The sequence below is a fragment of the Hydra vulgaris genome, chromosome 05 (assembly GCF_038396675.1).
Source record: "Hydra vulgaris chromosome 05, alternate assembly HydraT2T_AEP".
Lineage (NCBI taxonomy): Eukaryota > Metazoa > Cnidaria > Hydrozoa > Anthoathecata > Hydridae > Hydra > Hydra vulgaris.
The window spans coordinates 16470001-16485266 of record NC_088924.1 but is presented as its reverse complement, the minus strand read 5'-3'; the positions used below and the strand labels follow the sequence as shown (position 1 = coordinate 16485266).

General features: G+C 30.3%; 1 protein-coding gene across 1 annotated transcript in view; it reads right to left on the bottom strand.

Annotated features, from left to right (window-relative positions):
* Positions 1-10001: 10001 nt before the first annotated feature.
* LOC136080209 (uncharacterized) overlaps positions 10002-15266 on the bottom strand; it is a 90321-nt gene continuing 85056 nt past the window's right edge. The window contains exons 10-11 of the mRNA XM_065796823.1: positions 10802-10960; positions 10002-10111 (exon numbers count right to left, since the gene is read on the bottom strand). Coding sequence (XP_065652895.1) covers positions 10002-10111; positions 10802-10960 — 269 coding nt within the window. The remainder of the gene's footprint in view (positions 10112-10801; positions 10961-15266) is intronic.

Below are 15266 nucleotides of genomic sequence, written 5' to 3'. Positions count from 1 at the left end.
AACAGCCAATGCAAGTGAAATTCTAGAACAGCTTTATCGAAGCGAATCTGTAAAAAAAATTCCCAACTTGGCTAAACAGCTGGTGGACATGTGTAAAAATCAAGTCAATTATCGATTTGGTTCGCATCAAATTTCTTTACGCGTTTACAAACCGAGAAACGAAAAAGCTACTTTAAACAATTTAAAAATTTATATTTTATATCTAGCCAACGTCGTAGATGTAGAAGAATCTATAGCTAGTATTATTAACAATGTCACCAACTTTGCCTTTGAAAAAATAAACGATCCAAAACAATATTCCTATTATGCTAACGAATTTTTAACTTTACTCACTTCTTCTCATTCTGTAACAAACATGAGAATAGTAGCCGACTATTATCAAATAAGACAACTTACTTTTGCCAAATTATGGAGTTTTATTAGAAAATACAACATACCCTTCCGAAACGAAACTAAATTAACCTCCGAAGGTGTATATGCTAGTGCTCTAGCTCGAGATCCTTACACTGTTATGACTTCTAGTTTTATAGAAAGCGAATCTCTCAGCGATAAAAGTTTTGGTGGAAGTAGAGCTTTTGAAATATTAACACAAACAAAAGACATTATTCAACAAAGATGTATACACTATGGCGAAATGTTTCGAGGTGATAAATTTGAAATATTGAGAGAATACATTCAAGCCAACAGTTATTTATTACCTAATAAAGATATATTTGCTCAAATGTTAAACAACTATAACGAAAACGCGTTAGCTAGCAGAGCCATCGGAGAAACAATGGTCTATTTGACGTTCAAAACTTTTTTCAACACTGTGCCTTCTTTACCTTTTAGAGATGTAACAGATGTTGTCCTATTAAAAGAAGAAGTAGAACAAACTTGTGCAAAAGGAGGCATGTTGGGATTATTGCAACATATTAAATCCAATTCGAATCAATTTTACAGTACAGAAAATACAATCAAAGAAAAAAGTTTGCTCGAAATGTTAATGATAATGGGTGCAATGTATAATTCTCATCTTATTCGTTTAAATTCACTTTTAATGTCTTATAAAAAATGTTTTGAAATGGATTCTAATAATATTGTAAATTTTGCCAACGCTTTAAAACATGTTACCCATTTTAAAAAAAGAAATTTATTCACTCATCCTTTAACAAAGTCTTCCTTATTAGAAATTCCTACACCCAAAAAAGAACCACGAACACGAGCATCCGATCCTTATTTAGGTCCGATAGAAACTAAAAAAGAAGAAGAACCTGTTGAAACAAACACAACTACTGAACCTGAAACTGATCCCACATTATTAGGAGCTACTGCTTTACCTGAAACAACAGAAAGCGAACCAACAGCTGCTAGCGCTAGTACTGAAACTCCAATGTTAACTAGAAGTGGTCGTTTAGGATTAAGAACAAAAAAACCACCTACTAGATCATCGTCTACAAATATAGACGAAAGAAAAAGAAAAGCTCCGATAACAAAATATACCGACTTTTAAAAAAAATGGACAATGTTTTGAGAGATGCTATTGATAATCTTGTAGAAGATCAACTGACCAAATTATCGAGTCGTTTGTTTGCTTTGACTGACGTACCCAAAATTAAAAAAGTTTTATTACAATTGGACACTTTAAAAAAAAATCCAACCGATTTGAAATTTTATGATCAACTCAAAGCGCTTTTAGAAAATTCCATCTATGCCAAATGGAACGGACTCATCACCGCTTGGTCACACGTTACTTTGCTTTTTAAAAAAACAACCGATGTCAACGCTAAAAAACAAGCTCCTCGCAAACCTTATGTTTACGAAACACATCAATATTCGTACGATAGACCTCGACAATATTTTCAAGCTGATTTGGCCGACATGAACAGTTTTAATTTAAATTTTGCTTCTCATCGACCCGAATTTTGTTTAGTTGTGGTAGATGGAGTATCTAAAAAAGTCTATTTGAGAGTCACCAGTAAAAAAACAGCAGACAAAGTGCTGAGCAGTTTTAAACATATTTTTGAAGACATTAAAAGAGACGATAAAACGTTTATCTACTTGCAAACGGATCAAGGTGGTGAATTTTTTAACAACAAAATGGAAGAATGGTGTTATGAACAAAACATTGTTCATTTTAGTTCTAAAAATTATGGAAAAGCTTACTTGGCCGAATCCACCATAGGACGATTAAAACAACTTTATCAAAAATTAAAAAAACAAGGTGAACTTCAAAAAAAGAATTGGAGTTTTTATATCGAGGACATGGAACAAAAACTCAACGAAAAAGAACGAGTCACGAGTGGAATCGCTCCTGATGAATTGGATGCTGACGACGCCAAAGGTAAAGCTCTTCGTTTAGTCGATCAATACCGAGACGACAAAAGACGAGGACATCATTTTTCTTCCAACATGTTACATCGAGTAGAAAAAGAATACAAAAACGAAAAATTAAAAATATACAAACCTCTCTCCGTTGGAACCGAATGTTATTTGAAAAAATATAAAATAGATCCCAAAGACACTTTTAGCAAATCGACTACTCGCGATCAACCGTATTGGGACACGACCAAAAAAGTAATTATTATCAAAGTCTCTCAGCGCACTAACCCTTCAGTCGAAGGTTATTTACCCGTTTATATTTATAAAGTGGGAATAGTAGGCAATTTAAATAAGACATTTAAAGTAAAACGAGAAGATTTGTTACCTGTTAACGAAGAAGACAAAGACATTTATTATAAAAACTTTAACGAATATGTTAATACATTTTTAAAACCTTTGAAGAAAAAACAGCAAGAAAAAAAGAAAAAATGAACAATTTAACGTTTGACGATGTTTTAGATGTAAATAAATATGATTGTAGCACGTATTATTTTAGCGAAATTAAAAATAAAAATCAAGCTAGCGTGCATTATAATGTTTTGAACGATTTTAGTTTACCCTTGACACCTAACGATATTGACAAACCCACATTTAAAAATAACACCATTTTACATTTAGCCAGTATGGACGTACCTACAAATTTAACTCGAGTAGACGAAAGTCTATCTTTTTCTGAAAACGCTTACGGTTTAAGAATGGAATCCAAACCAGCTATAAAAAAAATGTTGTGCGATATTCAAAACGACATGATTGCTAATCCTACAAGACCCATAAAATATTTTTATCTTGTTACAAAAAGTGTTGTCTTGTACGCTAATCATATCCCTTTACCAGGTGACACGTTTCCTTGCTATGACATATTAGATATGGAAAACATGAGTAGCGATCATTTGAATTTTATGTGGTCCTTTTATGCAACAGGTGGAAGTAAACTCTTTGGTACTATGACACCCCATGGCGGACAAGATGATTTTTTTATTAGAAACTTGGAACTTTATAATTCCAGATTAAATAGAGTGCTCTATTTTTCAGACTTTTTTTCAACTTATTATAATAAAGATGCTAAAATTTCATCATTAAAATATTTTAATCCAAAATTATTATTTGATCCTGACACTGAACTTAGATACAAAACAGCTGTAGTCAATATGCCCATGATCAAGTTTAGTTTAGATGCAAACAACAATGTACAACAAAATTTATTCAACGTCAATACCGCCCCATTTGCTAACAGAACCAACTATAACTTATTGTGGTATTATAAAAAAAGTAACGAATATGCAAGCAACCCTTCTTTTTTACAACCTATTCGATCTAGTTCGACTTCAACCGTACAAGAAATAGGTTTGTCTTATTTTGGTTTTTTTTCAAACAGAACATCTGCAACTGCCTACGTTCTAGAAGATTTTACCAAATTACTACAATATAATTATAATAGTAGTAGATCATTATACGACAACATATACAACTTATCCTTAAACACTCACACTAGTAAAAATTTTGTAATATATGCAAAACATCCGCTTTTAACCGCAACAGAAATAGCAGCTATTTCACCCGAAAGACAGATTATTCTAAACGGTGTAGAAGATACTTTTGTTCGTCCGTTTATTCACATCATGCTGACACCCAATTATAAAAACCCCTCATTATCTTCGGGAAGCTTACTTTCGGATACCAGACCGTTAACTGCCGATGATAATATTCTTAGTGTTGATTTAGATATTTATATTCATAACATATTACCTATTGCAGAAAGTCAAAAATCAAAAACAAAACACATTGTACCGTGGCAAATTGCTTTTTTTTTATTAAAAATATTAACCAACACCAATACAATACCTTTTGAAGGCAACCTATATAACGTAGAAACTAATCTAAACGATTTCAACATACCTTATAATGTCAATATTCATATTAACGCCTTATGGAAAATTTGGAATGATTACGTTGATACTAAAAACCCCGCTACGCCCGGAGTTTATACTACTGAAAAAATGGTACTACCACAATTTGCAGATATTATTAAAGCTGCTTTTGCAAGTATTCGCGCACAAACGGCGAGCAGATTACTCTATGTCACATCATCCGAGTTGGGAGCTGAACCTGTAGAATTATTAACAAGTTTTTATCAAATATGGTTTCCTCTTTCATCTAGATCATCTAGAAAATATTTTCGTTATACTTTGAAAAATATACCTTTAGCTTCTTTACCATTACCTTTTTTTAACGTCGATCAAGTCATATGGCCTGAAAGAGAATTAAAAATGATGGATGTTTTTACCGAAAGTTTAAACGTAACAAACAATTTACTCAATCTCAATTTAAACAACTTGACCTTTGCCGATCATACTTATGCAGGACCCGATTTTAACATGTTTAGTAAATATCTTACAAATATACCCAAAGGTATACCTTCATGTATTCCCCAACCTATTGACGGAGTATCCAATTATTATACTTTTTTTTCTTTACCCTCCTTCCAAAGAAAATTATTATCACCCATTAAATTGAGCGTATTCCTTAAGAGAAACATGTTAGGTTTTAAAATGAGTCATAATTCCTATTCAGATTATGATATCAATTATGTTTCCCCAACCGGAATTATTGGCGAACCCGAAATAAAACCGAATTATTGGCGAACCTTTCAAGTGTTACCTTCCAACTTACCTGATGACATTGTCAAAATGTGGACAGGCGATAACGCTTTAATTGCTAAATATAACGCAGAAACTTTTATTGAAGTTTTAATCTATTGCGAACAAACCAAACCTCTATTTTCAAATAGCATCAAAGTACCTCTTGTCACTACAACTAGTTTTGAAAGAGCGACAACACCGACTCATAAAACATGGTTAAATAGTGTCAAAGCTATATTACAAGGAAATAATCTAACAGAATTGGTATTTTATTGCACTTCGCTCACCGGTCAATTTATTTATCAAAAAAAGAGCGACGGTACGATTATACAAACTTGGACAGACAGTTTGCCTTTAAAAAATATCATTTTAAAAATGTATCAACCTGTTGGAAACAATCCTGTACCTTATACTTTACTTTTACAAAGAGATCAATACAGTTTAACTCAACAAATCAATCCCTTTGTTATGCAAGTCGATCAAAATATGACCAACGCCATGTCGCTAGATTTTAAAATTCAAAAAAAAAGACTCGCTTTCTTAAGATGTGCTCTAGTTCAAATTAGTAATTTTAATAACACTGTTTCCAACTTTCCTTCGACTACAGACACTTATATTTTTATCAAATGCGATCAAGCTATAAATTGTGGAATGTATATGAACAAAATTTATGTTCCCGGTATTGTTGCTTTTTTCAATTTAACAGACTACACCAATTCGACTCAAGTGACCACCAATATTGATTTTACAAAAAATCGTAATCCTTCTATTCAAGGACAATTATCCACCTTTGATATCAACGATGTAGACGACTGGAAACAATCAAGATGGTCGTTTCTTAATTCAAAATCTGAACCGCTCACCTTTAATAATCTTAGTTCTACCGTTTTTTTTAATCCTACGTTAAAGATTCAAATGGTTCCGTTTTACAATTAACTAGTTTGATTAGTATAAAATAATGTCTTTTATTTTTTATTATGATTAAGAAAATATAAAAAGAAAAAAAAGTTGTTATTTATTTTTTTCTCTTACCTATTTACATAAAAAAAAATGAGTCTCTTGTGCGCCAAAGGAAGATATCATAAAAATTTAGTCAATTTAGAAGAAAAAATGATGCAAGAATCAAAAGTTAATCCTAAAGAACAATTCACTCAAATTAAAAATCACATGCAACAATTACAAAATCAACTAACTCAATATTCCACCAAATCCGAATTGCAAAACATGAAATCTGAATTGGATGAAATTAAAAAAATCAAAAATAAAAAAGAAGAAATACCAGAAGAAAAACCTCCCAAGAATAGGAAAAAAAAGGAACAAATCAAATCCAAACCTAAAAAACGAAAATATTCAGAATCTGAAACCGAAAGTTCAGAAGAAGAAGAAGAACTTGTTGAAAAAAAACCTAAAAGCAAATCTAGTCCTTTACACATTTGTTCGCAATGTTTTCAAGAAGTCAATGCTGTTGACAAGATAAACGGTTTATGTAGAAACTGTATTATTCAACAAAGAGCCATATTATCAAGTCCACTCATGCAGAATAACAACGACAAAAAGAAAAAAAAATTGAATAAAAAAAGTCTAATTGAACTTGGTTACACTCGTGCTTTAAAAGACGTTAAAAATAAAAAAATACCATTTAAAAAAACTACTTCAGAATCAGAAGATGAATAAATAGGAAAAAAATGTTTTATTTCTTTTTTTTCAAAAAAAAATGGGTTCGTTAGCTAAATATGTGAGAGACGGTGACGGCAATCGTTATACACCCAATACAAACGGTCATATTACTATTGAAGATGTTTTGGCACAAGCAGACCACGAAAATCGTTTATTGCAAGAAGCAACAAGTGGTAATATTAGTGCTGAATATAAAGCGATATTAAATGAAAAATATCCTGGATTTCAAACAGCTCAAGCTCAAGATGAAGTCATTGCTGTTAATAATCAAAAATTTTCTTACGATCTTACTTCTGACATGGCTAATTTAATTTCTTTTACCACTATACTCAACGAATGGACATATCTACCCGATTATTATATAGATTTTGATTTATTTCTTTATAAAAATGTCAACACGCAAACAAGATTTACACCTACAACAGACGATGAATTAGTCAACAAAGTCTGTCTTTGCTACAACTTTATTCAAGCCTTATTTAAATGTTTAAAATTTTATCCCAACTATCAAATAAATAATACTACTTGTTCGAACAACGCTATCATTAATCGTTCTTATGATCGATTTAAAACAATGCTAGTTAAAAAAAGTTATACAAAAGCGTTTAGAGAGTCGTGGATTAATCCTAGTTTAGGTTTAACAGAAGAAACTGAAAATACAACCCCTATTACTTTTACTGAAACCAAAACGCTTATACAAGCTGCAGACCCTAATGGCCTCATTAGACCACTTACTGGAACACCAGCTCCAGTAGCTCCTGGTTATCAAACAGCGCTAAGAGATAGATATAATGCTTTTATGACTGCAGAAAAAGGTTGTAAATTTAGAGTACCTTTGAGTTTAATATGTGAAATTTTTCAAATGAAAGAATATTTTGGAAAAAATAAACAAGTAAGATTTGAGTTTTATATTGAAAACGATATGAATCAACTATTAGAATGGGTTAGACCTATTACAGACGCACAAGTAACAGCTCTTGCTAATGTAGGAGTAGCTATAAAAAACCCAATGATTTATTGCAATACCTATAGACTCAAACCTAGTTTACCCTTGGAAAAATCTTTATATCTCAACAGTAAAAAAGACGAAATGTATACTTTACTACGTATCGCTCACTACGAACAAGTTGTCACCAATGTAGAAAATGTGACGGAAGTCACTGTTAATTTGGGAAGTATAAAGACAGCAGATCTTGTACCTCACAGCATTATATTTTCTGTTACTTCAAAAAAAGAAAGCGATCATTTAAGCAAAAGTTGTTTTACACCCGTTGAAATGGCTTGCAACATGATTAAAAAAATCACCCTTTATAATTACAGAAGAACATATGTTAATTCAGCAGGTGATACTACTGAATACGATTTGACAAAGCAAGACGATCAATTGTTCCTTTGGAAAAGTTATGTTTCCTTGTTTAAAGGAAATACACCCTCTACTTTTAATATTAACAATATTGCAGATTTTTATACTGCAGACGATGATAGCTTTTTAAGAACTCCTAAACTCTATTTTAGTACTACTAACACTACAGAACCTTTAGTCATCGATAGCACTAGCGATTTTAATTTTATCAACGATAAACCTCCTGCTACTATTGCTGGAAATAATTCGTTTCAAATCAATGTGCAATTTACAGAACAATTTAAAGGTGTACTTGTTATATTTATGCAATATCAAGCTCAAGTTATAGAACAAGGTTCAGGAAACGACACTCAAGTCACCTATATTCCTACCAAATTTAAATCGTCTTAATTTGTTATGAAAAACATTTGTCATTTTATTAAACAAACCCTATTTGTATTTATTATTTTATAAGTAAACGGCTATTTATTTCTAAAAAATTTTTCTTAAATCTAGTTGTTTTTTTTTATTTGTCGCGTTCATGGCTCGCAGACGTACAAGAGGTCACCGTCGTCGACATCATAAAACTCGTAGAGGGAAAGGAAAATTTATTACCAAAGTGAAAAATTTTGCTAAACGCCTTTTGAAATCAAACGTAGGAGGTTACGCTTTGGATTATCTTCAAAAGCAACGCAATGCGTAAAATAGGGTGTTGCACCGCTTGTAAAATAAAAAAAAAATCATATAAAAAAAGAGGAAGAGGGAGAGTTTATTTACCTCCTTTAAAAGGAGCTGGTAGAAAGCGATTTAAAAGACAAAGAAAATACAAGACACTTTAAGAAAAATTAAAAATTTACCCTTGGTATGAGGCTTAAAAAAACAAATGCAAAAAACTAAATTTGATCATGTTAAAAAAACACGACTTTACAATATATAATTACTTTAACCGTCCTCAAACATGTCGTAATGCATAGAAAAAGAGGAAGAGGAAGAGTTTATTTACCTCCGTTAAAAGGCGCAGGTAGAAAACGATTAAGAAGACATTTAAGAAAACGCATGCGTGGTCGATTTCTTCCATTCTTAGGTCCATTGTTATTATCATCACTGATAGCGCGATAAAAAAATGTTTAAAAGAAGACATAAAAAAAGACATAATAAAAGACATAATAAAAGACATAGAACAAGACGAATGCGTGGAAAATTTCTTTTTGGACCTCTTTTAGGAATGGCATCTAAAGCCATTATACCAGCATTTGCTAGCGCTCTTCTACCTACCATTGGTAAAGCTGTTTTGGGTGGAGCTATCTCTGGTGGAATTTCTTACGGAATTAATAGAATTGGAAAATAATATTTTTATAATATATATATTTTTACACTTTGTTTTTTATTATTTTAGTACAAATATAAAATCCCAACAGTGTTCCAAGTAATATAAAAACTCCTAGTAACGCTCCAAATAAATATCCTCCTGCTACAATAACAATAAATAAACTCGAAAGTGTTATTATCGACGCTACTTTCCATGCATTAATACACTTCAAAATTTCGAATATGATTCCCATGCGAGTCGTGTGTACCACCATTATCTATCGGAGGATCTTGTTTATAAGGTCGAACTACTGCTACGGTCGTTGGAGTTTGAAATTGTTGTAACGGTTTGTTTTTTGATTCCATTCGTTATGAACCCATTTCATTTTTTTTCACGCTTTATATACATTTGGTCACGCTTCATTAAATTTTTTTTGTCACCTGATCTTTTTGCGCATGCGCCACCTTTTTTTTTTGAGACCGGGAAATTTTCATCACTTTCATTTCCTAAATTCTCAGAATTAGTCAGAATTGAAGGTTCATTTTTTTACAAGGACCGCGGTTTCAACGTTTCAACGGACCTCGGTTTTAACGTTTTATTTCAACTTTTTTTACACGGTCGGTGACACTGAATCTGAGTCTGACTCTTACAAGAATTGTAACTTACGTTATCATCAACTGTTGCCAGCGCAATTTGTACCATTGCAGACACGCTCTCTTATTATAACACTTTTGCCACACGATGGCATGCATTTAGACCATTTACCCCATTGTGCCCAAAAAGCTAATGAATAAATTTAATAATTTCATCAGTTAAAAATTTATCATAGAACTAAACTACTTTCAAAACTAAGCATCAAATAAGTTGATGACTAATGCTAATTAATGGTTATTTAAATAGTTAGGTAATTGAATATTAAAAATACGAAACTATAAAAAAACTTGGTTAATTTTATCATAAAAATCAAAAATATGCAAGAAGTTAGCTCGGTATCAGAGCCCTCATCACCACTACCATTACTTGTACACTATTACTACTGGCACACTAAATATGTCACCACTACTGGCACACTAAAGATGTCACCACTACTGGCACACCTAAAATGTCAAAATTAAAATATACTTTAAAAAAAACACAATTATTTGATCTAAATAGATCAATCTGTGCTTAAAAGTTATTTTGCAATACAATAATACAAATACTATTTAAATTAAACTAGATATAGAATTCAGGGATTTACACTTCCATACAAAGCTTTATTATGGATTTTTGAGTCATAGTGAGATAAATTAATATTTCATATATATTTAAAAACTTTAAAACTATTCTTGACTTTTTATTGCTATTATAACTAACAATATTGTTTTAACAATAGAAAGCATCCCTTCAACACCCTTGTCCACTACCACTACCTTAAAATTTACTTGTTATTGCTACCATTATTTATAATATTGTTATAAAAACATTTCTTACACACACAAGCTTTATTGCTAAAACAAGTTGACATTTCTGTGCTATTTCCAGAACAATTATAAAAATTATTTTTGGTATTACAAACACGAGATCGGTTCATCATACTAGTGCCACATGGTTGTATGCATTTAGACCAATTACTCCATTGCATCCAAACACCTAACAAAAAGAGTTTAAACTTTTTAAAAAATTTTATTAATAATATACATTGCTTTGATAAATACGAATCAAAATCTTTAAAATTGAATGGCTGAAGAATATTGATCACAATATTAGGTTATATGCTTACAACAGCATAATCAAATATTAAGGTTTGCCTGGGATAGCTTATACTCAGTTCATGCGCACTAATAATAAAAATACCCAGAGTACAGGGTGCATTTTTTAAACATTCTTTGGACTTTTTTTTTAAATTTAAACCTAAAAACGTTTAAAAAATACAACATGTCTACTGGGTAATAATTCATGCATGTAGGTTAACCAAATAAACACTTATGACATAGTGTGTCATAAGTGTTTATTTGTAAACACTTATGACACACTATTTCATAAAGAATACACTTATGACATAGTGTGTCACAAGTATTATGCAACCACGAGCATTAAATGTGATTTTAGTATTCTTATCTCAAATACAGAGATGCCAAGTCCTATCAATTTTCAGGGACTCTGGGACTACTGACTCTGTGGTCCAAAAATAGGGACTTCTTGGACTCCAAACTTTGAATTTTTTTTTAATGACTTTTTTGAGTCAACTAACCAGATTTTTAAAGGAATGAAATAGTTCCTTAAAATGCTAGAGTAGACTATATAATATAAAGTTACAATTATGCTGCAAAAAATTATAATTTATTTATAATTTCATATCTTTGCTCAAAAAATAACAATTTTTTTTAGGTTAAAATGTATAAACTTGAATTTAAATAAAAGGAAATTAAAAATAAAATAAAAGTTGTTTTGACGTTCCTTTTTTAAAACATTTAAAAATAACAATATAATATTAAGTATTTAATAATAAAATATCATATTATTGGTGTTGTTAAATGCACAGTAATCAAGTAAAATTAAAAAAGAGTTTTTAAACCCAATGCTTTTATATGCTATTAAAACACAAATTTTGCAATCAATCTTTTCTGATATTACTGTTTTATTTTATTAATATTCAGCTGTATGCGTGTGTAAAAAAACAAAGAAGTTTAGGGATGATGCCAGTCTCGAAACGCAGACATTCTGTTAACTCAGTCAACGCTATATCCAAATATGTCAAATGCGCGTATAGATAAGAAAACAATCAATATACTAATTTATGAAATTTTTATTCTTTTTTCCATATAAAAAATAAACCTAGTTAAAATTAACTAAATTAACTTATTACAAAACTAATTATTGAATATCGTATTGTCATCAAGCAAGAGTATGTACGCAAAATTTGAAGAAAATCGATTATCAGGAAGTGACTCAAAAATTTATTGCAAGATTTGATGCTCACAGTCAAACAAACAAATATACATACAAAAAAAAAGCAAACAAACAGACAGAGATGACGAGTTTATAAAAGCATTGGAAAAATGAAAACTACAATAAACATAATAGTTCTAAATACTATATTAAATTATATATATTTTTGCAAATCTTAAAAAATTTTGCAGAAATATATATAATTTAATAGAATATATAGAACTGTTATGTTTATTATAGTTTTCATTTTATTACTGTGCGTTTAACAACACCAATAATATGATTAAATTTAATTTAATTTAACGATAATAAAAAAATTAAAAAAATGTTTGCTTTTGAAGAAAGCAACGTTTTAGCATGGTCTCTTTTGAAGAAATTGCAAATGCATTCATTTTAATTAAAATTTCCCATGCCTTTGTAAATGCGTATATAAACCATGCTAAAACATAACTACTTTTTTCAGTTGCATACTTAATTATTAAACTTAAAAGTAACGCTATTGAAGAAAGTATTAGCATGGTTTCTTTTAAAGAAATTGCAAATGCGTTTTAAATTTTATTAACTTATTGTTTTTTAATAATACATATATTTTTTTATAAAATAAATAAAAAACTATCAATCGCATAACTATTTTATTTCGCCCTGAATCAGTAAAACCATATCTGTTAGTTTAAACATTATCATTAGTTAAATGTGTTAGAAAAATACTTTCTTTTGCTTTGGCATTAACGCAGGTTTGAGTGTATGAATATTTGTGCTTTAGCATAATTTGGATTCTAGCTATCATTGTGTACCAAAGGTTTTGTACACCGCTTCTTATATTCTTTAAAACTAATGGATGCCATAGGCAATATATGCCATAAAAACACTCCACATTTTTTAATAATTTATATGCCGGAGGGCTTGTCATACACAGTGTAGTTCAATACGTTTGTGCTTTTAGTGGTTTAAAGTTAAGTAACTGTTGGCTAAACAAACTTAAATTGATAAACTTATGGAAGTTAAAAAAGGTTGTTATAAAATGTTTAAATGCTGAAATTTAGTTTTAAAAATCACAGAGTCTCAAAGTACCAACAGCTTTAATGCCAGGCTGGACCCAGGACTCTTGGTAAAAACAGGGACTTCTGGACTGCGGACTCAGACTTTGCATTCCTGCTTAAATGAATTATATGTACCTTTAATAGTATGCATACATGAGCTAAGGATTTATCATACATAGGCTGACAAATATAATTTTTTGCAGATCTTGGTTTCTTGTCTCACCATTAAACACAAGATAAAAAAGTAGTATCCACAGCCATTCATATGTTAGGAAGACTAAAAATTACTTTCTTAAGTCAAAGCTTAACTCAGTTATAAAAATTGCAACAAAAAAATATGTTTTTATTGCATATCTTTGTCAGAAAATACATATATATGCTTGTATATATGTATTTTCTGACAAAGACTTTAGGTTACACTATGCTATTTTAGTTAAGCTAAAAACTTTTTTGGTTGGTAATATTTTATTAACTTTATAGATAGACTTTAGGTGATATTTAAAGTAAAAAATGTTTATTTTAACTACCAAGCTGCTGTCTATCTTTAAATTACCTGCAAAAACTTCAACAAGTTGGTTTTTGTAAGTTTTTTTTTACATTTGTTCAGGTATTAAAAATTTAACTAGCAATAAAAAATAAAAAAGACACAGTGTTTATTGAAAACATGTATGCTTAGAATAACTTGCTTAACTTTTTTTTTTAGTTCCCCTCTGACAGGCCACTCCAGACAAGGAGGTTACATGTAGTTATAATCCTCCCTTAACTCTATAACTCCGAAACACAAACTATGATGAATAAGGCCGCTGCGTGGAGAAACAAGTTGAGCGAGGTACTACCAGGGACATGGTGAAGATCGAACTTGGAACCTCTCGCTTATGAAGCGAGCGCTCTACCACTAAACCACTACCGCATTTTAACTATGCTTAACCTGATTGATTTTAAATTTCCAGGTGACTGTTATAAATTTTTCAATAAGCAAATTTTACTTTTTTGCCATAATTATATACTATTTATAGTAGTGTTCAGGCCCCAGAGGTTAAGCAGGAATACCACATGGCAGACCATCCAACTCTCTAGGTTTTACCGTGGGACTCACGGTTTTATAACAAACCTCAAGGTCTCACAGTTAATCCAAAATTCTCACAGTAAATTTTTTAAAATTTTCAAAAGAATGTTTTTTTCAATTTACTCTAAATGTTTTAGCTCAAAATGATAACAAAATATATCTTAAAAAAAGTTGTTTTTACATCAAGAACTGATTAATATTGGGTACACAATACAGGTCATAAAACCAACACCAACATATAAACTTGGCTTTTTTTTTAGCTTTAAACATGAGTTTGTTTATATTATAAATCAAATCTAAATTTTTAAAAATGAAGCAAAAATATGAGAACAAATTTAACTTAACATGTTGCGCAGATTACCCTGTTAGGGCAATGATTTTGATGATAATGCTTTAAAAGAGGCTAAGGTATATGATAAGACTTTTGATTGAATTTTTATTGATTGATAATTTTAATGATTAGTAATTGAATAATAAGGACAATATCAGCTAATTTTGGTAGCAATTTGAATCATTTAACAAAAGCATTTGGATTAATCATTTATGAAATAAGGTACCATAAAATGTTGATTCTCTAGTGAAATAAAAGTTCATCTCCAATATCATTTGAGATACATTAGGAATAATATTTCTCACAGTAATGCTGAATCGGAAAGGTTGTTTAGCATTGTAAAAAAATTAATATAAAAAGGAAACAAAAAATGCAAGTGTGCCAACTTTTTTTTACTTTTTCCTGGCACAAATAAATCTGTAGTAAATAGCTGTAATTAGTATATGGAGTAAGTATATCATGAAAGTAATCAATATCTATTTCCTGCGTTTTTAAATCAAAATTAAATATTGTCTTTGCTAAAAAGTAATTTGCTTAACGTGTTAAAGCAAATACACAAAACTGTTTAAA